This window comes from Mixophyes fleayi, chromosome 3 (genome assembly GCF_038048845.1).
Source record: "Mixophyes fleayi isolate aMixFle1 chromosome 3, aMixFle1.hap1, whole genome shotgun sequence".
NCBI classification, from domain to species: Eukaryota; Metazoa; Chordata; class Amphibia; order Anura; family Limnodynastidae; genus Mixophyes; species Mixophyes fleayi.
In genome coordinates, this window is record NC_134404.1 from 123458904 (window position 1) to 123486121 (window position 27218).

Sequence of the window (27218 nt, forward strand, 5' to 3'; positions counted from 1 at the left end):
AGGAGATAAAAGAAAGAAACTAAAAATAGGTCAACATTTAAAAAAAAAAAAAAAAAAAAAAAAAAAAAAAAGTCACCAGCCTGACACAGAGACTACATAAACTCTAACTTACTAGTCTATATATCATCTAAAATTATTAGACTCAAATAATTTCCAGTGACTCTTGCTATTCAGGTGCATCCTATACAGCTAATGAGATTCTATGTGGGCAAAGGAAACTATATATTCAATATAACTAATGAACTACAAAAAAGTCTTACTACTGAACCGTTTATCAGAATTAAAGAGAAACAAACCAGCAAAAAAACAAATTAAACCAAAACAGAACCATTACATTGTAAAATGTATCCATTTCTATAAAGCAAGGAAATATTATCATCACCTAATATTTATGAAAAGCAGTCATTATAGTTACTTGGTGTTTCTGTTTATTTGCTGTGAAACACTGCATACACACTGTTCTGTGCAGCCATATAAATCCTTACCCAACATATCTTGTGAGCTGTATGATTGTGGTGTACTAAATACAGCTTTATATACAGATACACGTCTAGCAATAAATTAACTACTAATCCACCTTTGAATTATATAGTAATTGTTAAACATTTAGAAATCTAGCATGAGCAGAAAGTGGACTTTGTTAGCTTGCACCCATTTAAATGACCTGTTCATATTAGATGTACCGGTGTTCAGTAATAACATTAGTGTTCGTGCTGATGCCAGCTGAACACTAACGACAAGTCAATCTGTTCCCGCATTCAGGGAATGTTGTTGCAGTAGGCATTGTAAGAGTCGAATAAAGGATGAATAAAACGTAATAGTCTGACCGGAAGGAAAAAAATAGCAGGTGCTGTGTGAGCAGGCCATTAAATCATTTTTTAATTGCAAGGTAGTAAGTATCCTAATGAAATTATAGACACATGGCGCATTGCCCAGACACACATACACAGTAAGTTGCCAGTGAATGTACAGGTCTTCTTTAACTAAGAGATCATTTTATGCAGAACAAATAGTGGATTCCATCCTTCCTAACCACCTTTCTAAAGAACACATGTAAATGTAACACATTCTACGAATATAAACAATAGACATAGTTTTTAAGGTTGCTTTTGTTATGTTTCTTTTACAGCAAATTGTTAGAATAGAAACAATTATTAACTATTTTTCAATGCCACAATATTGTGAAGTCTTAAAATAAAAAAATAAAAAAAAAAGAGAAGAGACCTCAATGTAATAGTTATTCAAAGCAGAATATCCTGTCTGCTGTTTAATGCATTGGCTTATGTGTGTGGTCATTACGCAATACGTTACCTAGGCTCCCTCAACGTTTGATCATTTGAATGACTGGCTCTGTACAATTTGACTTTAATGTGTATGGCGAAATTATTTGCAGTTCCGAATGTTTAGCAAATGTGCAAGTCTTCATCTTCATATGTATTGCTAGCTTAATTATGATACGTATGTGTCTAGCTATAGCCATTAACAAATTATTAAACAACTGGCATAACATCTTCAGCGGGGACTGAATAAAAACTGAAACACATGATGCATTAGAGGACACAACCTGTCCCTAATGTAACCAATTGTCCCTACTGACAATTGGTTAAATACAGTGAAAAAGTGCATATATGGTAAAGTAGAAAATAAAATAACCTATAATCCTCATACACAGTATTATTGTTATCTTGAAAACAAGAGAAAGTAACTTTTCAAATCCCTCACACCATAACTACAATGACAGATCAGGTTATTTTCCTAATTCTTTTGAAATAACAGAAATGTATTCAGAAGACGTCTCATTATTTCACATAGACCAGGCATTACTGAAGAGTGTAAAAGCAAAAAAAGTAAATTACTTAAATCACCTTTAAAACACATAACATGACCAGTATGATATAAACCATGCTCACTTCATTTGTGATGGGAGAAATAAGCCCCACCCAATAGCACAATCATCATTAAGATGGAAAATGTTTCACTGTTGAATGAACAGCAGAAATCGTTCAAGTATTTCAAATTGAGAGAGGATTTATCATCACCAGGGTTGCCAAATTCCAGGAGCAAAACCCCCAAAAAAACAAAAACCCCACAATTTAAATTTGCACCCATAAGAAAAAAAAAAAAAAAAAGTAGGTCTGCAAAATCAGAACCCGCTTTCCATTAAAAGAATAAACAGTCTGTGTAGCGTTCTGACCTCTTCATTTGAAATGCCTGAACCCCAGGGATGGTGTACTGAGAGGAAGGGGGGGAGAGAGAGAGACACAGCCAGAGAGGGGGGGGAGAGAGAGAGACAACCAGAGAGGGGGGGGGGGGGGAGGGAGAGAGGGAGACAGCCAGAGAGGGGGGGGGGGGGAGGGAGAGAGGGAGACAGCCAGAGAGGGGGGGGAGAGAGAGAGAGAGAGAGACACAGCCAGAGAGGGGGGGGGGAAGAGAGAGAGAGAGAGAGACACAGCCAGAGAGGGGGGGGAGGAGAGAGAGAGACACAGCCAGAGAGGGGGGGGGGGGAGAGAGAGACACAGCCAGAGAGGAGGGGGGGGGGGGAGAGAGAGACAGCCAGAGAGGAGGGGGGGGGAGAGAGAGACACAGCCAGAGAGGAGGGGGGGGGGAGAGAGAGTCACAGCCAGAGAGGAGGGGGGGAGAGAGAGAGAGACACAGCCAGAGAGGAGGGGGGGGGAGAGAGAGAGAGACACAGCCAGAGAGGAGGGGGGGGGGGGGAGAGAGAGAGAGACACAGCCAGAGAGGAGGGGGGGGAGAGAGAGACACAGCCAGAGAGGAGGGGGTGGGGGGGGGAGTGAGAGAGACAGCCAGAGAGGAGGGGGGGGGGAGTGAGAGAGACAGTCAGAGAGGAGGGGGGGGGGGGAGAGAGAGACACAGCCAGAGAGGAGGGGGGGGGGGAGAGAGAGTCACAGCCAGAGAGGAGGGGGGGAGAGAGAGAGAGACACAGCCAGAGAGGAGGGGGGGGGGAGAGAGAGAGAGACACAGCCAGAGAGGAGGGGGGGGGGGAGAGAGAGAGAGACACAGCCAGAGAGGAGGGGGGGGGAGAGAGAGACACAGCCAGAGAGGAGGGGGTGGGGGGGGGAGTGAGAGAGACAGCCAGAGAGGAGGGGGGGGGGAGTGAGAGAGACAGTCAGAGAGGAGGGGGGGGGGGAGTGAGAGAGACACAGCCAGAGACAGGGGGGAAGAGAGAGACAGAAAGAGACGGGGGGAGGGGGGAGAGAGAGACAGCCAGAGACGGGGGGAGGGGGGAGAGAGAGACAGCCAGAGACGGGGGCGGGGGGGGCTAGAGACAGCCACAGAGACAGCCACAGAGACAGAGAGCCCAGTTTAGCAATTGGCATACTGGAACCTTTAAATAATGAATTCAACATAATTAGTAATCCTCTTTATTAAACAAATAAAATAAAGCCCTTATCACTTTGGAGAATTAAAGGATGATCACAAGTGCAATACAAAAAATCTGTATCTTTTCGCTGTGTAACGTAATTGATAACAAATGGACGATTGGCACCTCCTATTACATAAATGTATTTATTTTATCCAGAGTGAGAAGAATTGCTATAACTGACAGACATTTAGGTAAGTGGTGAAATCTTATTACTTTATATTGCTGAGTATACACTTTCAGTTTGGGTCAATTAAGAGATTGTCCTACAACTGGTGACAATCCAGGAACGGATTTTGTCTTAGGACTTATTATTTCAAAGCTGTATTACAGTGAAATATGAGCACTCAGAAAACCAGCTGTAAAATGCCATGACTGCAGGATGCTTCAATTTAATGGTTGCCAGTTACAAGAATCAAACTGGGAAATTTTTAAAAGTCCGGGTGTGGCAGGAAATTTCCACTAGCAGATTCACTTATCTGGGCAGGTTTACGTTTTCTTAAAAACATTCAAATACTCAGCCCTCCCATGTTTGTGTTGATATTTTCACATTGAAAAAGTGGTGTTCACTACTTTGCAAAAAAAAGACTCAGGGGTAGATTTACTAAAATTTGTGTTTGGAGGTGGTTTCAAACACATCGCCAGCGGTTTAGTGCTTCAAAATGTCGAATTTGCTATAGGGTGGATTAAGGCTGTGATGAAACGCCTGTTGATGTGAGGAGGATTGAAAACATCTAAACCGCCGGAGATGTGGTCAAAACTGCCTGAAAAAAAAAAAAAAAAAGACGTTTTATACTGGGTTCTGATTGACTTGATAACTCAAACAACTTATCTTGCCATTCAAAACATAAGAGGAGGCATCATACATTATGGGGGCAATCATTACTTATTGAATAAGGGGCAATATTAATGTATAATTAACTTATAGGGCAAATTTTATTTTTCATTATATTAAGGGAACAACATCATTGTATTGTATTATATTAGGGGGCACTATGTAGTGCCACATGTGTGCATTAAAAATAATTTTATACCCCTTTAACAATAAAATAGAATTGCCCAGTTAATATAATTATATATTCATATTTCCCCCATAATATAACACTGCCTCCTTAATATAATGAAAAATAAAATTTGCCACCACAAAATTATATATTTTTGCACCTTAGTAAGTAATGATTGCCCCCCCCAATTTATATGTTAAAAGGTGCCTCCTCTTATGTTCTGAATGGCAAGACTGCTCAAACAGCAGCAGTTGCAATCTCGCCTCTCATAACCACCTTTTTTTTCCTGGGGGTTTTCTCAAAGGTTTGTCAAACGGCAGCTTAGTAAACCTGGCTGTTTGTATTTTGACAATGTTAAAAATCGGGATGGCGATTTGTAAAGAGGTGCTTTGTGAAACTGTGGTTTTATGGGATTTTAATGGAGGTTTCTAAAACCGCCAGAAAAACCACTAAAAAAATGTCGGTTTCATCAAACTGCCCTTTAGTAAATCTAGCCATCAGTGCAGGGGTATTCTAGGCTGGGCGGCAGGGGGCATCTGCCCCCCTGGCCCAGTCTCATAGTGGGCTAGCTTGGGCCACATGCATTTTTTTCCTTTAAAATTTTCCTAATAGGCTGCTGAGTCGAGTTTTGCCCCCACCACCCCAGGCTAAAATTTGCCAGTCCTCCCCTGTTCAGTGTACTCTAACACTGCAACAGTCCTACCATATAAGAGCTTTAGCTTAACTGCCACCCCATCATACGCAACCTGGTTTTGTAAAATAAATATAAGTATGTATAGCTCAGAGTCACATCATATGTACATAATTTATAAGGTACTTATTAAGGTAAAAAGTGCCTGACCAAGTTAGGATTATATATTTGTGTCATAAATCAGATCTGTCCATTATATTTCCCAGAATTGCTGGTTACATAAAACCTTTTTCATTCTAAATATTGCTTCCTCATTGAGATTACCCTTTTGTATCTTATTTTATGTCAGTCTAGACCACCATAGTAACGTTAATTCTGAGAACTGTGTGTACATTTACCTCATCCTTTTCCTCCTGCCTGCGTCTGAGTTCTGCTTCAATCACCAACTTATCTTGAATTTCCTGAGCGATTTCACAATCTAAAAGTTCTCTGAACAGAGAAAAAAAACAAACAAACCACTTAAAAAGGACTTAAAAACATTAAGTATTAAAAAAAATGAATATACTAAACACACATCTCAAAATTCCTTGAATTTGCCAACAGCAAACAGCACTGTGAAAGTTGCTGCAGACTGAAAGTCAAAAAGCTTAATTTCATGATACCACCGTTGCAAACATATTCATTGAGAACCTGTTGTTCAGTACAATCCTGCACAATTAATGTATACTGCAAATAGGCTTATCAGGCCGACCATCACAATGTACTGTATTCATTTGCAGTCTCTATTGCCTCTATAATGCCACAGATAACATTAAAGTATTTAGTTTGATACCCAATTTTTCAACGCCACTCTCAATTACCTAGTTTAGTAAAGCAGCCAAAAATGTTAAATTTTAATTGTTATTATTTCCCCATATAAAATAAAAAATTAACATTTAAACTTACATTCTAACAAATCAAACATCCATCACAATTTGCCTATAACATTTTAAACTCATGCTGGGCAAAAGCTCAAGTTGAAGTGAAATTGCCATGGAGTTTTGAAAAACCTAACAATAAAACATGTTGAATTCTAGTTGCCAAGTACAGTTGATAAAATCACCCATACAAATTACCACCTCCATCTCTGTCTTGAATGAACACCTTAGAAATTATTCAAATTAGAATTTGGCATGGTTCTCCTATGGGCTGAAGTTCCTGGGTCACTGATCACATGTGAACATTTAGAGCCAAGCATGCTTCTGTCAGTGGTCATTCAGGAGCACAGTGAGCATACTTCTGCCAGTAGATTGGGGTATGTTCACATTCTCACTAGTATTTAAGAACATGTATACTGTCTATGTAGAAGAAAGCATAAAGGTTTTAACACACAGTAAATAGAACACAGTTCATTAGAAATTAGTTTTCATTTCAAATTGCTGTTTAATGTGTAGTTGTGTGTAAGTCTGCTTTAAAGTATTGGGCTGTGTGACCACTAGTTGCTATTAATAATATCAAAGATATATTCCGTAATATTATAAGACAGATGCAGCTGTGAGTTAAACTTGTGACCAACAAACTTTCACTTCCTAGTTTTAAAGCCCCTGTTTAACACATTAGTCACAGTCTGCATGTTTTTGGCAATGCTGCATATGATGTGCTCTGTTGAAAGCCAATGCCCTGGGAATTTAGCTCGTCTCAGAGAAGCATTTAGAAGGCACAAATCCTAGTCTTGTCGGTCAAAACACAAGTGTCTAGACACAAGGTGCTAACATGACTATCCCTTAAATAGGGCAAGAATGTACACAAATGTTTTAAAGCTCATAATTATCTGTGGCAAGTCAGAAAATGGATATTGTTAACGTTTAGATATACAGAGGGATATAAATAGATTCTTTCCTAACCAGTAGACTGTCAATATGGAGGAAATTTAAGATTATGACTTAATGGGTGCTACTTTTTAGTTATATGTATGTCGGAATCTGATTCGTTGCTATGGACAACATCAAGTTTTTCTACAAAGTTATCTGTGGAACCAGTTTTCATAAATGTCCCTCAATATGTTTCCATCCTCTGCTTAAACTACACCCAAAACTTAAAGATATTTGGGTAGAGTTGAAATAGGCAACATAACAAATAAAATTGTACTCACCATGTATGAGCAACTGACCTGATCCACTGGGATCCCCAATGGCTGTATCAGTACACTGACATATTCTTCATATGAATGAGAAGTTTATGAGGGTGGTGAATCAGCACAGGATGAAACAGGTCAGGCAGTAAGAGGAGATAAAAGTGAGGCATGGGACTGTTACAGCCATCATGGACCCAGATGAATCAGACCAAAGATGCAACCTTTGCAAGTATCATTTGTTTTTTAATGTGAACTCAGAATCATTTCTTGATTTATATATCATACTATACAATGGCCATCTAACCTGTTTGAGTCTCATCATATGTTTAATTACATCTGACCAAGGATGGACAAAACCATATACAATTCAGGAGCCAGTAGGAAGTGATGCATTCATCAAATATGGGCTTCTGCCGACACCATCACATGGCACTTTGGTGTACTTACAATTCAGTGTGACGGTTCTTGATTTTGACTTGTGCTCTGAGGTCTTCCTCTTCCTGAAGCTGTTTGGCCACCTTTAGGTCATGTTTTACTAAGCGGTTCCTCTGGATATTTGTGGACAGATGATGCTCAACTATGAGGAAAAAAAGTATTAAACCGAGGGTCCATCTCAAACAATCATGTTTACTCAGTTTCACTAAATGCTGTGCTTATAGCAGATATTCCTACAGCAAAACATTTTAAAGGAAAAAATTGCAGTAAAGTTTCCCACTGAAAATTAAAAGGGACTGTAACTCCAGATAGGGTATATGTTAAATTTTGCCTCGCACAAGGGAATATATGGTACACATGTTTGCATGTTATTGACCTACGCAGGTAATACACAAACTCAGAAATTTGTGTCTACTACTTCTTTGCCTGCTCCACGTCATATTTGAGGTCCGTTCTTGACATGATTACACAAACAATGCAGTTATACCACGATCCAACAATATTCCTTGCCACTTGGCAATGCTCTCCAGCAACTGTATTGTGAGCGGAAGAAAATAAAAATGGACTGGAAAACTCTAAAAGGAGAAAAGGGATTATGTGTTCGAGAAAATAAACTATGGTATAGCTAATAGTGAGCTCTGCTGGTTTAGTAGAACCACAGTAGAAAGTAGATAAAGTCATGTAATAAAAAAGTAACAGTTTGAAGATTATTTTTTTTGGGCCCTATTTACTAGTCACCCAAGACTATTAGGCGAAATATTAGAAATATGAACCCATTGAAATGGTTGATATTAAAACAATAATGGGTTTTACAAGTGTACAGTCATGGCCAAAAGTTTTGAGAATGACACAAATATTGGTTTTCAGAAAGTCTTCCGTTTCAGTGTTTTTAGACCTTTTTGTCAGATGTTGCTATGGGATATTAAAGTAAAATTTCATAAGTGTCAAAGGCTTTTATTGACAATTACATTGAGTTTTTGCAAAGAGTCAATATTTGCAGTGTTGACCCTTCTTTTTGACGACATCTGCAATTCGCATTGGCGTGCTGTCAATCAACTTCTGGGCCACATACTGACTGATGGTCACCCATTCTTGCCTAATCAATGCTTGGAGTTTGTCAGAATTTGTATGTTTTTGTTTGTCCATCCGCCTCTTGAGGATTGACCACAAGTTCTCAATGGGATTAAGGTCTGGGGAGTTTCCAGGTCATGGACCCAAATTTCGATGTTGTGATCCCCAAGCCACTTAGTTATCACTTTTGCCTTATAGCAAGGTGCTCCAACATGCTGGAAAAGGCATTGTTCGTCACCAAACTGTTCTAGGTTGGTTTGAGCAGTTGCTCATGGAGGCTGTTTTGGTACCATTCTTTATTCATGGCTGTGCTCTTAGGCAAAATTATGAGTGAGCCCACTCCCTTCGCTGAGAAGCAACTCCACACATGAATGGTCTCAGGATGCTTTACTGTTGGTATGACACAGGACTGATGGTAGCGCTCACCTTTCCTTCTCCGGACAAGCATTTTTCCAGATGCCCCAAACAATCTAAAAAGGGATTCATCAGAGAAAATGACTTTATCCCAGTCCTCAGCAGTCCAATCCCTGTACCTTTTGCAGAATTATCAGTCTGTCCCTGATTTTTTTCCTGGAGAGAACTGACTTCTTTGCTGGCCTTCTTCACACCAGGCCATTCCCCAAAAGTCTTTGCCTCACTGTGCATGCAGATGCACTCACACCTGCCTGCTGCCATTCCTGAGCAAGCTCTGCACTGGTGAGAGTGGGATCACTCACAATTTTGCCTAAGAACACAGCCATGAATAAAGAATGGTACCAAAACATCCTTCAAGAGCAACTTCTCCCACCATCAAAGAACAGTTTGGTGATGAACAATGCCTTTTCCGGCATGATGGAGCATCTGTATACATAATAATAATAAGCCAGTAAGTATGTAGGTCATGTAGTGTGGGACCGATCAGACAAATCGATGAAGTGCCTTTCCACAATGGGTTAGTCTATAACAAGGCTGAAATAAATAAATATAGATATCAGCACCTGTAACTTAATACGCCTAAAATAAGTATTGCTTGCAAAATTGGCATTCCTCAGATCATGTGACATAAACAAGCAATCCTGTATATATCATATCGGACTCATAATTAATGCCTGGTCACAACCAAAATGAAATACTAATAAAAAGGAACCTATTTCGAGTGACTTAAATTCATCAATTACCTAGACATGGGCAGATACAGATACTCTCTTATGGTGTTTACATTTTTATCATATTCATTGATTTTTTAGATTTCATTTTAGCTCTATTTTGAATATGTGTGATATTTTAGTCTTTTATTAGTTATTAGGGAGGGACCACTAGCTTGATCACATTCATTTTGGATTAGTTGTTTAAGTCATGTGACCAGAGTCTGTGCCGATGTCACATGATCGGAGTTTTGCCGATTTTGAAAATAGAAGTATTGGTAAGATCGTTTTTTACTAATCTTTATGTGTTTATGAATCATGAATGCTGTTTTGTTATTTATTTTTCTATTTTTTAGTGAATTTCGGTGTATATATTAGATAATTACTATTTAAAAATTCTATTGGTTGGAGACATCTCTAAATACTTACTATTCCCCTCATCCTGCTGCCTTGAGAAAGACTCTTTTATGTGCCAAAACACGTTGGTGCGTTTATGGGGAAGACCAATCATCTATACCAGGCTTGGCTAACCTGTGGCACTCCAGGTGTTGAGAAACTACAAGCCCCAGCACGCTTTGCCAATATATAGCAGCTTATTGCTGGAAGGGTATGCTGGGACTTTCTCCTTCTCGGATTAGATATAGAGAAATATGCTTTATAGACATTTTCCGTATGAGATTTTGATACATTTTGTTACCTTTGTGCATTGATATCAATGGAAGCCTATTGTCCTTTCATTCTATTTTGTGTATTTGTTATTTGATGTATGTGGTGACCTTACTCTAAAAGAAAGGGCTGCATTGCTGACTTTGTGCACCTGTAGAAGTCTAATATTTTTGAACAGGTGAAATGTTGTTTACAAAAAAAAAAAAAAAAATGACAAACACTCATGGGGTTATGTCACTAAACTGAGGGTTTGAAAAAGTGGAGATGTTGCCTATATCAACCAGATTCTATAATTTATTTAGTACATTTTACAAAATGATAGATAACATCTGATTGGTTGCTATAGGCAACATCTCCACTTTTTCAAACCCGCAGTTTAGTCATAGTCATGGTCATAGAAATGTCACCAAGAAAACCTGGTTGATCTAAGAATCATTTGGTTAGAACTTGTACAGAACAGAGACTGAGGAGCTAATACATACAGGCAAGTATGCCAAAAGAAGGCACTTAGGGATGTAAAGACTTAGGATAGTGCATCAAGGTGGTCTCAACAAGACTATAGCTTTGACTTGTATAGTTTAAGGCATCTTTATTATCCTGTAAATTATATTCTTCTCTATATTTTTTTTTTTTTTGATGCACCAGGAAGTTAGAAGACATCTAGAGAGTTAGACCATTGGGACACTAGGATAGTTAGTAGAGTTAATTATCTCTTCTGTATATATATATATATATATATATATATATATATATATATATATATATATATATATATATATATATATATATATATATATATATATTTAGAGTTAATGTTTAAGAGGTATTTGATTCTATCATACGCTTGCCCCAAGCAGAAGTTTGAGAAAGAGAGATTGTGTGTCAAGATTCACAATGTCTATTATTCTGAAGTTAATTCCAAGCATCTTCAAAAGTTCACATTTTGGAATAGTTGCAATATCCTTAGAAACATATTATTCATATTTAGTATCAGAACATCAGTTCTAGTCATGTGATATGTAAATGTTCAATTGGTATAATATTAAAATATGTATTTTTCGATTATACTATAATATTACTTATGGTCAGAGGATTACTATAGATACTATGTATATGTATTTTATATTATAATAATCTAGATGTAGGATTTATTTGGAATACATACTGCTGTATATGTTTTCAATTATAAAATATATTAAAATAGTTTGTCTTATAGGACACTATTTTTATTTACTATTGTGTTTTGTAGTGACTTTTTATGCATGTGTCTAGAGAGTCCTCCAGTATGAGAGGAGTTTAACTGATATGTAACATCACCACAAATTGATATGTTATTATGTTATAAATAAAAATGACAGCTTAAAACATTGAATATACAGTATATTACTGCCTCCACCAGTCTTTTAAATAAGTATATTTTTAAAATGTTTTTAGTAGAATTGGATTGTTTGCAAATCAATGTGCTTCTGTCCAGCTGTAGCTTAATTAACAATATGCATGACTTAAGAGCCATGGGGTCAGTGCACTGTTATATGACTGATGAAGTTACAGAGCATTAGTGAATGAACATCATAAGAAACCTTACTATGGAGCCTCCACATTGATCCAAAGCTTGATTGGAGCGGTGGAAACACCTATGCCCTCCAATCATAAGTTTCCCCAATTGTCTGGATTGAAATTATTGCATACAGTAATATCATCCATGCGCCAAAGCGTTAAAAAAAATAATCAATTATTCACTTCTAAGTGGAGAGACTCAATGCACAATCTAGTACGCTCTTCTTTAGAAACACTAAATCAGTAGAATACGAATCTATGCTGCTAGTTTTATAATTACATTAAATTACTTTAGACAAACTATATCAATATGTGCCCACTCCCGGAAATGTCCACTAGGCTCCCGGGAGAGCAGGCAATTCTCCGGCATCCTACCCGCTTCCTAGTTAAGTGGACAGGGTGGGAGCTTCAATGATGCGATTTGTGGTGAATCGCAAAATTTTGCCCCCCCCCCCACACCCAATCGCAAAACGTTTTATTGCGTCATTGTGTCACGAGGCAGGGCCGTCGTCCCACTTCACCTCCCCATCCTGAAGTATATTATTTAATGTAGCAAGTAAAGTAAAGGAGTTAATGACTAAGGTGGTGGAGTTCTCAACATTGCTCACACAAAATATCAGTCTGCACAAAATGATACTTAAATCGGTGCCATTCAGCAGTTGGGGTATGAACTATCAATGAGAAAATCTATTGAGGGCCACCACCATCAGTATTTTAGATCTAGGAATAATAGGTTTTTAATACAAAGGTTTGACTTTGAAATGCACAGTACTTTGTGAAGTAGTTCATTACTCACTCTCCTGCTCCTGCAAGGTATGCGCAAGACTGTGATCTTCCAACACGGCAAAATCTCGACAAACTGTGAAAACAAATATATAGCACATTTAAAACGTTTAATTGAAGCAGTTTGGATATGTACAGTACAGGTAAGAGAATGGCTAAAGAACTCTACATCCCCATCCCGCAAACAAATAACCACCAAGATCCAAGGTGAAGAGACCAGACACACATCTGTCTCTCTAGAGAGAAACTGGAGGATCCTGGAGAAACACTCTAGTTTCGTACCAAAGTGTCTGGCAATAGCATTCACAGAGGTGTGTTCACAAGGGAACAGGTAATATGTTAAGTATCAAATAAATACCAAGCGCTGTCTGACTCAAAAGTATGTAAAATATTGTAAAATGGGGTGCTGCCTTTAGGGATTTGAATGGTTTCTCCACCATTCACAAAGATATGAGATTCAAGGTATATTTCCCAGACGCTCCACCACAATATGAATAATGTGACAGTTTTATAGTGTAATAGTATTTAAAGATGTTCTATTAAAAAAAAAACAGACATAAAATTTCTCTGGCCAGAGCAGAATTTACCATATGATATAAATTGGTTATGCAAGAAACCATATCATATTCAGTAATATCCGCAACAGGCGTATACGGGGAGAAGTTTCTTTTCACAATAATACACTGTGTGCCTCCGTTGTGCCTGGAGGTCGATCGTATATTATGGATGGTTTATAAAGTCACAATAAGTTCAAAGTAATAAGTTTCAATCTTGCTCCAATGGTACACATCCAAATATGGACTCACGGTTAGTAGAATAAGGTTTTGGTATATATCATCGTTGCTCGTTGTTCGAAATGAGGAGAAGGAGCTCCGTCCTGGAGTGGCCAGTGTGTGAGAATCCAATGTGCGCATGCGCAGCGTTACGCAATATGTTAATGTAACTCTCTGAGGCTTCAAAGAACTTACGAGTTAATGTGCTCTTCTGGAGAGATGCCTCCAGACACTCCATCCGCAGGAGAAAAAACATTTATTTCCTGAATAGATCAAGCGTGGAAGGGGAGTACTGTATCCACATGTGAAAAATGGATTTCCTGGCTGCAGCAGAGATTTCCATAAGCAGTTTCCTGCCCCCTACTGCAATCCTTGTGTCAGGGGGCAATATGCCCAATATTGCCCACTCGGGAATGAACGGTAGGTAATTTACCAAATCAGCTGTTGCAAATCTTTACACGCAGGTCCAGAAAGCCTTAATCGCGGGGCAAGCCCATAAATAATGATATAAGTCTGCCTAGGATTCTACACACTTAGGACACCTAGAATTAGTGGAAAGATCAACAATATTTCTGCAATGAGGGGAAAGATAACCTCTGTGGAAAATGCTGAGGACCATTTCAACGTATGTGGAGGCTGGGAAAAGTTTAATTGAGGAAGCCAATGCTTTCAATAACAGCTAATGCCTTCAATAACCCAAACCCATAATAATTTTGGTGTGGTCCACCACAGACCTCAAAAAGGCATAATTAGAAGAAATTGCTCCTGGTTTAGAGAGGGTGGCTAACAATAGAGTATCAAGAGGGTTGTCCCAGTCCACTGCTGGAAAGAGAGAAATACCCCAGGTACATAGTGCTGGGCTTGGATGAAAGACAGATGACACATGAAGGGAAATAATTCCTGCACACTAGAGTGGCGTTATGGTTTTTTACCAGTCTTATCTAAAAATTGCTCAACCATCCGCAGTCCATCCCTCTCTCACATAGTGAAGGTGTGGGCCGCCATGCAATCCTCGAAATCAGGGTTCTAAACGAAGGGCAATTGTATGGATTTATAGAGGTTTAAATGAAATTTGTGCCATAATATGTGCCAAACAGAGAGGAAAAGGGGATTTTCAAAAATATGGGAGAAAAGTTCCTGATCATACAGATGGTGGAACACCTTGATATGAGCATTGGGAAGAAATTGTTTCTCCACTGCCACATTAGTATAAATAGTCTGGTCAGTCAACCAATCTCTCAGGTAAAGCAGGTGGGTCGAGTGGCTATATTGGACCACTTCAGGAAAATTTCTACCCCCATTTTTGGGGGGTTGATGAAGTTTAATAAAGCTAGTCCAGGGATACTTCTTCCTCCACATGAATGATCAAAATAGTTAACTAATATGTTGTGCATCTTTTTGCGCTCGTAGAAGAGGCAATGTTTATAGAGGATACAATGGCCGAGGAAATTATATCATCTTCAAAAGGGTTTCCCTGCCTAAATAAGAGAGGTTAAGTAGCTCCCAACCTAACAATTCTTTTTCCATATCTGATATAGCTTTGCGAATACTATGTGGCCATGTTTTTCGGGAGCTGAACACCTACTTACTCGGCCTCTGCAATGAAAGGGATTGAGCCCACAAGGGTTTCGTTAGGCCCTGTTCCAGGGAGATAGCCGTTGATTTTTCAGGTTCACTTCAAATCCTAAAACTGAGAAAAAATTCTATATTTTCCTCATCAGAGAGCACAGACGAGAATCCGGGTTTGAAATATGAAACAGGATCAGTGAATGCCGTGATTTTAGTGCATTCCATGCCAAAGAAGAGGTCCTTCATCTGAGGCCATTGCTGGATAACAACATTGGTTCTAGTGATAAATTAAAGAGCAAAGGGGACATCAGGCATCATTGCCTAGCACCCCGTCATCACCAAAGGGTCCCCTAATAGTGAATTGATTATTAAAGAAATAGATGGATCAGAGAAATAGTTTACAATTACTATAAAGTCTGTTCCAAATTCCCTATTATCCAAAACAGCTGACAGAAAGGGCCAAGATACTGTGTCAAATGCCTTGTGGGCGTCCAAGCTAAGGAGCACATTGGAGGAGTTTGAGGATTGGGAGGAGGCTATTATCGAGGCTATGGCAGTATGAATGTCTCGTACCGAGTGGCGACCATGAACGAATCCTATTTGGTGTTGGGTCAACAGAGAGAGCAAAATGTTCTGAAGGTGTATGGCCATAATGCAACAGAGAATTTTAAAGTCCAGGTTTAGCAATGTAATCAACATAGGGTCCTTGTTTGGTTTATGCCTGATTGAAAGTTTGATAGTGGGGTCGAAAGCGATGGATAGTTTGGTATAGTTCGAGCAAAGTCGGAACCAATTCAACTTTCAAAAGTTTGTAATATTCACTCAAATATCCGTCAGGGCTATATAGGACATTTAAGGCTTATAATTTGTGAGAAATGAAAAATGCTTAAAAAGAGCAAATATAAAATATATTAAAAAGGAATCCATTTTGTGCAAAATAACCATACAAATTATTAATTAAATTGAAACAAAACCATTTTAAATGCTAACCCCCTCACTAACTAGCTTTCACTACAAACTATGCACTATTCTCCATGCACAGTTTACCTCCTGTGGCTACAAGTAGCTCTCAGTTACAGAACAGCACATATAGCAGGGACGTTAACCTGGAGCCTCCCAGACCTACTGATGTATTTAGTAAGCTTTATTTATTGATGCCCAACCAGGGCCAATATTTTCCTATCAGCGCCCCACATTAATATTTTATTATTTTGTTTATGAGAGAGCTGAAGGCCTTGGATCCTTACTTCCAGTCCATTGTATCATCACTGGTGACATTGGGTACTTTTTAGAAAGAAATTCAGAGTTAGATTGTAGATACAGTTAGGACATCACTGTATCCTCACATTGCATTTTATGAATAGAGTAAAGCAATCTTAAAAACCCACAAAATGCATCTAATCTTTCTAATTTCCCTGGATTCCCTTCATATTGTCTAAGAATTATACTGTACATTATGATGATATCAGAAGACATCACTGCTTATACATGCCTAAAATGACCAACTAAAACATTGTTCCATGTCAGGTCCAAATCTATAAAAAAGCTGCCTCAGTTTTCTAACACACACCAAACACTATTTGAGGTTTTATTGATACAACTGGGTCTCAATTAAAATGGAGAACTAAACAAGTACAAAACAGTCTAAATAGAATTTAACCACGTGTACATTTTTGTTTTTGTTTTTTTTTTCTTATTAGCTACAGAACAAGATGCTACAGTTTGAAACACTAAACTTAAGTAAATTGAAGACTTTGCGTCTTGTGACAGAGTACAAAGAGCTAGATGAATAATCAAAGACTAAAAGTGTCTAGTTCAAATAAAATGTTCTTTCAGAATCCCTTAAATGGCACACAAATGGTAAAATTTATTACTAGGTAAGGTGTACATTATTGTAACAATCAACTTCCATCCCAACATATTTATCTGGGTTATCTAGTTCCAATTAGAATGTTCGGGCCCCTGTCAAACAATCAGAAGCAGATTCTATTTTCTGTACATTCTGCTGTTGATTATTAGAGGGAGCTGCAGAACACCCCTAATGTTGCTAAAGCCATCTGTCTTCCACCCTGACATATTTGATAAGGTTGATATACGACTCAGGAATCATGGTCCAAGTTAAATGATTAGCAGTCACCTGTTGAAGTTGATGAAACCCAAGTGGGGGATGCAGTAGGCAGAAGAATACATAGTTGCAGAACAGGGTTATCTGACAGCAGACAACAAGGTACTAAAGCATATCTATTTAAATAAATACATTCATGGGTTATGATGTGTTACATACGCCAGCATTTACCACATTCCAGTAATTGTGTTGTCAAAGTTTTTATGGTTGTACATATATATAAAAAAGAGCTATAAATATATGCTTCCAGTGACTTTAATTACATAATACAATGGCGGCTGTGCAAATTCCAGAAGGCTGGGGGACAATAAGTGGTGGAGCCCGGAGTTGAGTGAGGTCCAGGGATGCCATGTTCTGTACCATATAAAACCGTATCAGTTCTAAAGTATATGAGGCAAACAGAACAGCAACAAAAATAGAATATTTAGAATAACTTTCTATAACCACTTTTCAGATTAATTTAACAATGTAATATTCACATGATAAATTGAAGATGTTTGATTAGAAAGTTTACAGGCATGTTGAAAAGCAGTAGACAATATGCAGCACATAAAAAATACAAAAAAAAGAGGAGTGTACATAATAGAAGACCATTAAATGTCTTACAAGCTATAGGATTGGTGAAATACAGTTTATAAATGGCAGTTCTAAGACAAGAGATGCTCTACATATTGCACACTAACTGCACAAACTAATTTTTGATTGTTAATAGTTTTTCATGTAAATTTTTCCCCTTTAAAAAAAAAAAAAAAGTGCTAAAATATGTCCTATAATTCCCATTTCTCACATTTTCCATATACACATAAAAACGTTGCATGCTTTATTACCCACAGTTTCAGCATTGTTTTGTATGAACAGTCAGAAAGAACAGCTGGAGCCCATCTGTATAACAGAGGGAGGCATGGTAAGAGTTTGAATTTATGTAAACTATGTAGCACGTCCGTCCCCCCCCTATTCTGCCCAGCACCATTTGCTTCTAATTTGCAAACACATACTCTGTGTACTGCATATACGTCATCTTTCATTATGTTTAGGCTAATTTAACCATTTGACTAAAGGCATTTCAGAACTTCTCGGCCAGACAGATGTTTACTAATGGTGATCACAAAGCAAGTATTGTTTTCTGTGGTTTTTTAATTTTTTTTAGTTAATTGCTTAGTCTGTCCAAGTGGAAGAGAACTGTTTCAGGATGTATTTTTATCTTTTTATTAGTAACACATTGGGATTAATTTTATATTTTAAGGACTATATATATGGAAAGGGAGGAGGCATTAAAAAAAAGTACTTCCATGTAGATGCAGAAATATGCCCCTAGATTTCTTCTTTAACTTCTTCTGGTCATAGGAACACCAAAGAGTTGTACTTTATTAGAGCTTCAACAGATTACTGACTTTATTAAAGGCGTTGTTAACTTATGGACAACCTCTTCTTAAGACCTCATTTATCAAATGCCCCAGGAAATCTCTCCTTACCTAAAGCCTGTCAGATCACGCTGCCCACACAGCAATGGGGGACCGACTCCACCCATACCTCTTCAGCAAAGCTTTATTGGAAGAGTTACGGGTGGCTTCCGACATATGTGGTCAGCTGTAGTATCACAGTAACAAAGTAAGCGACCTGAAGGGATATCTGTGCTCTAGGCTTCAGGTGGGAGGACCCCACCCTGCACTTATTATGCTACACAGTGGGGAGCTGTAATGAAGCAGTGGCAGTCTCTCCATCAGAGTAACACAAATAGGTTTTGTTTCATTAAACTGGCATTGCTAACAAAAAAATTACTTTCTATTATATACGATTTTAAATTAATTTAAAAAATATGTCAGGATACATCTTCTTTAATAAAACTAACCAACAATAGTAATGGTTAAAAAAATGGCACATTTTAGACACCCAAGCCAGGGGATTGGCATATGAAAACAACTGGACTGAAACTTAGGACATGTACATATGTGTAGCATGGGGCAAGTGGGAATGAGCACAGATCATCTGCATTTGGCAATCTATTTATAGCTCCCAGTGTTTTACTTACTATGTACAAGAATAGTTGTTACTACTTGGTAACAGAAGACCAACACAGATGTTATGATCATTAACTATTTAAGCACTGGAGGAGCAATGTAATTTATATTACATTGCAGACATCACTTCTCACTGGACTTTTCTAACTAAATCAATGGTAATAACAGGCAGTCCAGGAGCCAACCACACATTGTTTTTATTAAGATCCCCTATGGTCATTCTGAACAGGAACACAACCTCCTGCCCAACACACACAGATGGTAGTCATGTTCCTGAACATCTCTACCCTGACATCATTACAGGGAATCTCCGAACCCCGATATGCTGTTAATATTGATTGTTTAAAAAACTGACTTGCAATCATTGCGCCCATTTAACATGCCGCCAGCACAGAATCACGTTACTTTGAACGTCGGCACTATTATTCTTACTCTTAAGGGTGCAATGGAAGGAAGCTCCGCTTGTACAAAGCCCGTTTTACAAACTCCAAGTGCACCTATTAATTTTCAGGGAAGTCAAGCAGGATTGACAACCCAGAATCCGTTTACAAAAATGCCAAACACATCATTCAAAGCCAAGTATAAAGAAGCAATCCTGCTTATCTTTTTTCTTTAAATAGCAAGTTAAGTACCATTTAAACAAACATCTCATTAATTTTTCTTCTCTGGAAAATCATTATCTCTTTTTTAAAATCCCTCTGGAGAACAGGCAAGTATGCCAGTACCATAAACAAACTCACAGCACTCAGCATGTCATGTGAAGGAAGTGGGAGAGAGTAGGAGGGGGGAGATTTTACAATGCAGACAGAGAGCATCCAAAGCATCTTTGCTCACTACGTTATATTCATATCAAGCTTCAGTTCCAGTACCAAAAGGTCCTAGTGTTTGGTATATGTATTCATATACAGGTGATTTAAACCAGTAAGCTTCTTTAGTAGATCCCCTATCTCCATCACACATGAGAATTCTCAAGAGATGACTTGATTCGGGTGCTCGGGAAGACTGTTGGGAAACATTGTTAAATTATATTATCTCAGAATCACAATTCAAATGCAAGTCACGTATTAACTTAAGTGTTTTCTTTGGTCTTGGGCACACAATCAAACTAATTGCCAGGTGCAGGTGCCACATTTTAATATTTTTAACAGGTTGAATACCTCTGTAATTACATATAAGACAATACTTATTAGACCGTAAAAAAAAAATGTAAATAAAAAAAACAAACAAAAAATAACTGTCTACAGTCCAAAATTGTGTCTTTAAAGGTAAATTCCCAATTAAACATTAATGTTTAACTAAAGAGCTATTTCCCTGTGGGGGTGGGTCTGCGAGGACCAATATGCATACTCAAGCGTGCATCCTGCTATAAATAGGCAAGTCCTGAATAAAGTAGAAATTTCCTCATAATGTGAATTTTTTAGATAAGCCAGATATTTTAGGATAATGTCTAAAATTTTGCAAGTGTTTGAATGAATAACATTAATTAGCATTAATAGTACAGCTTTCCAGTAGAAAGATAAGCACATATAATTTTGACACACTGTGTTTTAGGCAGTGTGGTTTATTTTTTCATATAAAACACAAGTACTCCAATTGCTAGATGTGGTGTATTCACAAAGGCAACATTACCAGTGTGCTCCATGAATTGCTCACCTGCCTTCCTTATGTCTTTACATGATCACAAAACTCTGTTCATAAAATTTACAGTAAGGAAACAGATCAGCACATGTATTATACATATATTGAAACCACAAGATCATTAGGCTAGCCCAGTGGTTCCCAAACTTTTTCAGTTTGCGGCACCCTTAGTCCATAATTTTTTCAAGGCACCCCTCCAAAATAATTACAGAACAGGCCCGTTTTATAAGTAGCTGGGTCAAAATAATGTAATAAGTATTTAGGTCAAGACAGAAATACTTAGTAAGTAGTTTGTAACATAGTAACATAGTTGATGAGGTTGAAAAAAAGACACCAGTCCATCAAGTTCAACCTATTTTGGATCTCCTGCGATCCTGCACTTATATTTGAAATTAATCCAGAGTAGGCAACCGCCCATCTGTTTCAATTTTGAAAATCCCCCCAGACTCAATATTGCAATCCAATTTTTACCCTATATCCACTACTATCCTTTATTTTAAATTAACGGTCGTATCCCTGGATACACCTTTCCGCTAAAAATTTGTCTAACCCTTTCTTAAACATATCTATTGAATCTGCCATCACAACCTTCCCTGGCAATGAATTCCATATCTTGACTGCCCTTACTGTAAAGAACCCCTTCCTTTGCTGGTTGTGAAATTTCCTCTCCTCTAACCTTAGGGGATGACCACGTGTCCTGTGTATGGTCCTTGGGGTAAAAAGTTCCTATGAAAGCTCTCTGTATTGACCCCTAATGTATTTGTACATAGTAATCATATCTCCCCTTAGACGCCTCTTTTCTAAAGTAAACATGCCTAAACTGGCTAACCTTTCCTCATAACTTAATGACTCCATACCCTTTATCAATTTTGTCGCCCTTCTCTGAACCCTTTCTAGTTCCAAATTATCTTTTTTATAGAGTGGTGCCCAGAACTGTACTGCATATTCAAGATGAGGTCTTACCAACGATTTATACAGTGGCAAAATTACACTGTCTTCCCTTGTAAAAATAATACTCATAAATCCAAGGGAAAAGAATATTTTTATATATTTTCTTCAATGATATTTCTGTCAAAAAATAATTTACAGCTAATATTAAGAGGAATAAGATCAAACAAAATAAAAAAACATGTACAAAAATCATCACACTCTGTGCCCCCCTTCATCCACACACTCTGTGCCCCCTTCATCCACACACTCTGTGCCCCCTTCATCCACACACTCTGTGCCCCCTTCATCCACACACTCTGTGCCCCTCCTTCATTCTTTTGCCCCTCCAGTGCCGTTTACCAGGGCCGCCATCAGGGGGGTACGGGGGGGTACTGTTGTACCGGGCCCGGGCTCACCAGGGGGCCCGGTACAACAGCTCAGCACAGACTTACCTGGGGCCCGCCGCTGCTCTCCGCTATTCTGTCTTCAGCCTGGCTGTCACTGTGACAGCCAGGCACCAGGATCCGATCGCAGGGGTGAAGGATTCATTCCCCCTGCGATCATGTGCTCTGCCTGTGACAGATCACATGATCGCAGGGGGAATGAATCCTCCACCCCTGCGATTGGATCCTGGTGCCTGGCTGTCACCTGAAGACAGAATAGCGGAGACCAGCGGCGGGCCCCAGGTAAGTATGTGTTGCTCATGATGGGGGCCCGCTCATGGGGGGGGGGCCCGTACTGGGCCCGATTTTTTCTGAAGGCGGACCTGCCGTTTACCATCACCATTTCCCCTTCGTTTCTTTACTTGCCATACTTGGCCTTCTTTCTATTTCTTCTGTCTTCTTACCAATTCGGCGGTTCCCGGAACCCAGCATCCTCCTCTCATCTGCCGCTTCTCACTGAATATGTCGGGCGTGATGATGTCACGTTTGACATTCAGTGAGAAGCGAAAAGGGAGGAGTATGCTGGGTCCAAGACGTCGCTGGATCGGCAAGTATTTTTTTTTTTCCCTGGCCACGGCACCCTGGGAGCCGCGGCGCACACTTTGGGAACCGCTGGGCTAGCCTGATCCTCTAAGAACAATATTGTACAGTCAAGCACTATAGTCTATGAAGTGTCTTTATCAACTCTACAGTGGTCTCCAAGCAGCAGAGACTCAAATCAAACCTTTGTCCCTCTACCAGACAATCATATGCACAAAACAGTCACACCTTGGCTGTTAAATATTAAAAGATAATCACCATAACCATAGTAAGTAATGTGTAATATTTAGCCTTGCGGTGCATTATTGAAAACATTTCAATCAAATAAACATGATGGGAAAGAGAACCACCCAAAACAAACTAACAAAAAAAATAGTTTGAAAAATACAAAATACTTGTTTAATTTATATTCCATGATTATATCTCTGCATACAGTGGTGACCCAGCTTGCTCCAACTGTCTCATGCCACACTCCTCTTCCCCCTCAGCCTATTTGTGATTTGTGTAGGTTTAGTTGACACTTCCCAGTGAACTGTCTGAATAGATAAGGCATGGGGGAGGTATATAGACCTCCACTTGGGTTGTTTAAAATAGGCCAAGTGGGTAAAGGTGTGTGGAGAATGGGACAATTCAACCCATCTGTAATCCTGGTGTATCCAACAAATAGAGCGTGAAGGTGAGTAAGCAAGCTCTCATTTTATGTTTTAATATACTACCCATTCTTCCAGTACATTACAGTTAATATGTAAAAGCGCAAAGCATGTTTCAAATATATCACTAAAAGCACATCTAGGGCACATGTTACTTTTTATGAGTTTCACACAAATGCACAGGGAAAATGGGTAAATGAGCCCTGAATTGCTTATAGCAGAACAGCTTTCACTCGATTACACAGCAAATGTAAATACAGCACAACACATCTCATGTTTTATCATATGAAAACTAATATAGTGACAGCTGTATTGTTTTATACAAGTCAACTTATATTTAGTAATACACTCACAAATTTATGATAAGAGATGAACACCTTGAGATGTCTGCACTTTTGATCAGTTCTGTACTCTACATCCCAGATAATCATCCTCTCACAAAGGTAAAACAAATCAAATCTTGTGAAGGCAGTGGAAAATTACAAGGTGGTACCAATGGATGTGACCAAACCAGATCTACTGGAATAACCTCTCAGGCAAGCTGCTGGACCCAGAGAGTTCAACTGTTATTGCCGTTGGCATCTCTGTTCTTCCTTTGGTGATCTCTGTAGCAGCAGCTAACTCCACAACTTATGTGAATATGGGAAGCAAGTTAAATTAATAGCCCACATCCTCACCACAGAAGTAAATGAATAGCCCACGCACCATTCAGCACCCCCGACACTACGCTAAGCCCTCCCACCTTTTTCCAGCCAAACTTCTGAGCTGCATACAGTAGGGGGCAGACTTTTTATTGGCTCCCTTACTGTCTGCACATGTGGGATGGTGCACGCATGTCAGGAAAAATTATGCTCCATATGTTACTTGTTAAGATGGAGGGGGATGCTGACACACATTAAGGGAACAGAGGGGAGTGACAAGGGCATGCAGTCACACACTGAGGGGAAGGATGGGGAAACTGAGGGAAAGACTCACAAGCGGAGGTGCAGACAGAGCGGAGGGAGGAGTATACATAGGTAGAAACTCACATGCAGAGGGTTTTAGAACATTACAGACATAGGCTGAGGAGAAGACTGAATGTGAGACTCACAGGCAGAGGGGTAGGCAGAGGGAGAGGGTCACATGCTGAGGGTATTAGAGCATTGTTGACATCATATAGCTGGAGACTGGTAGCTCTAAAATGGAGGAGAATTGGTAGGCTGTCCACTGTGTGGAGCACCCTCTGTTGAGCTCTATTCATCATCATGCATCTGGGGGGTGGGTTGGAGAATCTGGTGGGCAAGGAGGAGCACCCTGTTGTGAGAACTCATCAACCCCCTATCAACTGAGCAGCAAAGACATAGCTGGAGGTCGGTCAGTGCATAGGGAGGAGCATCCCGTATTGCACTACACAGGCATACATTACCTTCACTGGCCAGGCCAGTGGATTAATGGTATGGCAGGAAGAGTGCCTCTGTAGCATGGCAACCTCCACCTCCAGACCTGGCTCTGGGTAGAACTGCATGTCTACCTGGGAGACTTTGCTTGTGGCAAACAGCAGCCGTGGAACTGACCTCTTTATGACCCTGGTCTTCAGTTACTTCCTGACTTAGCATAAACAAGTCCCTGCATAAATGCAGCAACAGAAGAAACAAGGCTGGTGTGTGTGTGTGTGTGTGTGTGTTTTTCTTAAGAACACAAAGACAGAATTATTACATGTGATTTAATGTCACAAAAATCAAAATGCTCATGGAATAAAAAAAAAGTGATAACAAATGGACATAAAGAAATATAGATGCAAAACAAATCAAAAGCACACAAATAAAATAACAGAAATGTAAGACTTACACATGCATACTTTTTCACAGAAACTGCCACACGGGGAAAGACTAAAAGGTGGACAAACCCTTAGCAGCAGTAGTTTATTTCCTTAAAAAGTGACAATTCCTACAATCAAATGCCATTACTTTTTAACTTACTTTCTCCTTAAACCCCCATCCCTGGCAACATCACTGAAAGAGGTGTGCTGGTATGCTAATCTATTTGACAACCATTTTGTTTCCCTTTGGTCCAAGACCAGTTCTATTAGAAGGTTTTAAAAATAGATCATAACTCTTTGGGAATATAGCAGAGATATGGCATTCTACTAAACATGGTATGATTTTCTATGCTTATAGATTTGAAATAAAATTACAATATGAATTCCTAGGACATATACATAATTCCCAAATGTTCCTTAGTGGATATGTATATATCATTGACACATGTTATGTTGTTACTTTCCGTGATCCTAAATGTTTATGGAGGTCTTCTTAAACAAATATTATGGAAAGTAATATTGGTATCCTTTATGTTTCCTATTTAAGAATTAAATAAATTAAATAATTAAATAAGAATTATACACTGAACCTGGACTTGCCCAAGCATAATTCATCTAGACAAAGACATTTTACACAAACGTTTAGGATCTGTAATGTTCTTACATAGGCAATAAAACAACATGCCTTAATATGTCCCAAACAGCTGCATGGAAGACCTTAATTAGGCCTATCGTGCAAGGCAGCATTAATAAATTAATGCTACACTACCTATACTTGTAGCTGATACAGAAGTTACAATTAGGTTCACTTACTTCCCTTTACTTGGGGCTAAAAAGGTGGAGACATATTGGGGTATCTTGTGACTCTATAAGGTCTCTTCTGGTAGACATTTCAACTTCGCAAAACGGATGCAAATCGAAAATTTGAAAATGGGCTTGGTTATTAAGCTGTAGAACACTTCTGAACTCAAAAGTGTAAAGTCACAGAAAGCATTATAAAGCACCATTTTGAATAAGAAATCATTGATATTCCATTTTTATATATGTAATTGCTATAAACTGTATATTTTTAGAGCTCAGGGCTTTTTACTACCTTTGAAAGTACTGTAATCTCTTCAAATATTACAATTTTTCCTGTAAATCACTGTATGACCATTTTTTTTTATTCCATATAAAAACTAGCATTGTATTAACCTTTACATTACAAAAGTTCCAGATGTGCAGGCTTTCAGTTTAGTATGCCCCTTATGTAAATGAATTACTCCTGGTCTGATTACAAAACTGTGCCAGGACTTATATTTGGTAGCTAGCATCATATGTCCTTCCTTTAACAAAATAACAAAACAAAAAAAATGGTTTTGCTATAGCGTGTCAGGAATTGGTGTCCCTGCATATTACAGATATCTAATATTCATGTTTAGAGGACATGAGACAACCTATATAAGGTAGTATGTACTGACTTGATATTCATAGTCTCATAGTCCAAAAGCGGCTTAAAGGTGTGGTTGCACCCTGTAGTAGTGGTGCATATTCAGACAATAGGAGAAAATTGTGTTTTAATGGCACATCATGTTACGTATAACATACACTTAATTCATGAACTCACCAATCACCTTCATTCCGCTCCTGCTTTAGTCTGAGTGATAAAATACACAAACCATAGCTCAAAACTGCCACCAAAATAAACAGTGTTTTCAATATAATGGGAGAGGTCAGAACTGATAACTGAAACTAGATAAAATGGAGAACCAAAACAACAGTGGTTGAGATGCATTGGACATAAAATTAAATCTACAATATGAAATAATGTATATCACAAGTTCAAAAAAAGAAAAACAAAAAAAGAAAAGCCTAATGTCTGGTATTTTTAATGAGAGAATTTAAGCAATATTCAGAAAGTTGTGTGTCTGGAAGAAAAATAAGGGCAGGCGTGTGTTTTCTGCACCAACTGTTTTTCTCACAAAAACG

The 27218-nt window shown here is 38.7% G+C and overlaps 1 protein-coding gene across 2 annotated transcripts in view; it reads right to left on the reverse strand.

Annotated features, from left to right (window-relative positions):
- Positions 1-27218, reverse strand: part of CCDC50 (coiled-coil domain containing 50) — a 68310-nt gene that overhangs the window by 28192 nt on the left and 12900 nt on the right. For both annotated transcript variants that reach the window (XM_075202289.1, XM_075202290.1), the window contains exons 2-4: positions 12780-12842; positions 7578-7707; positions 5416-5506 (exon numbers count right to left, since the gene is read on the reverse strand). In XM_075202289.1, the coding sequence (XP_075058390.1) occupies positions 5416-5506; positions 7578-7707; positions 12780-12842 (284 nt within the window). The remainder of the gene's footprint in view (positions 1-5415; positions 5507-7577; positions 7708-12779; positions 12843-27218) is intronic.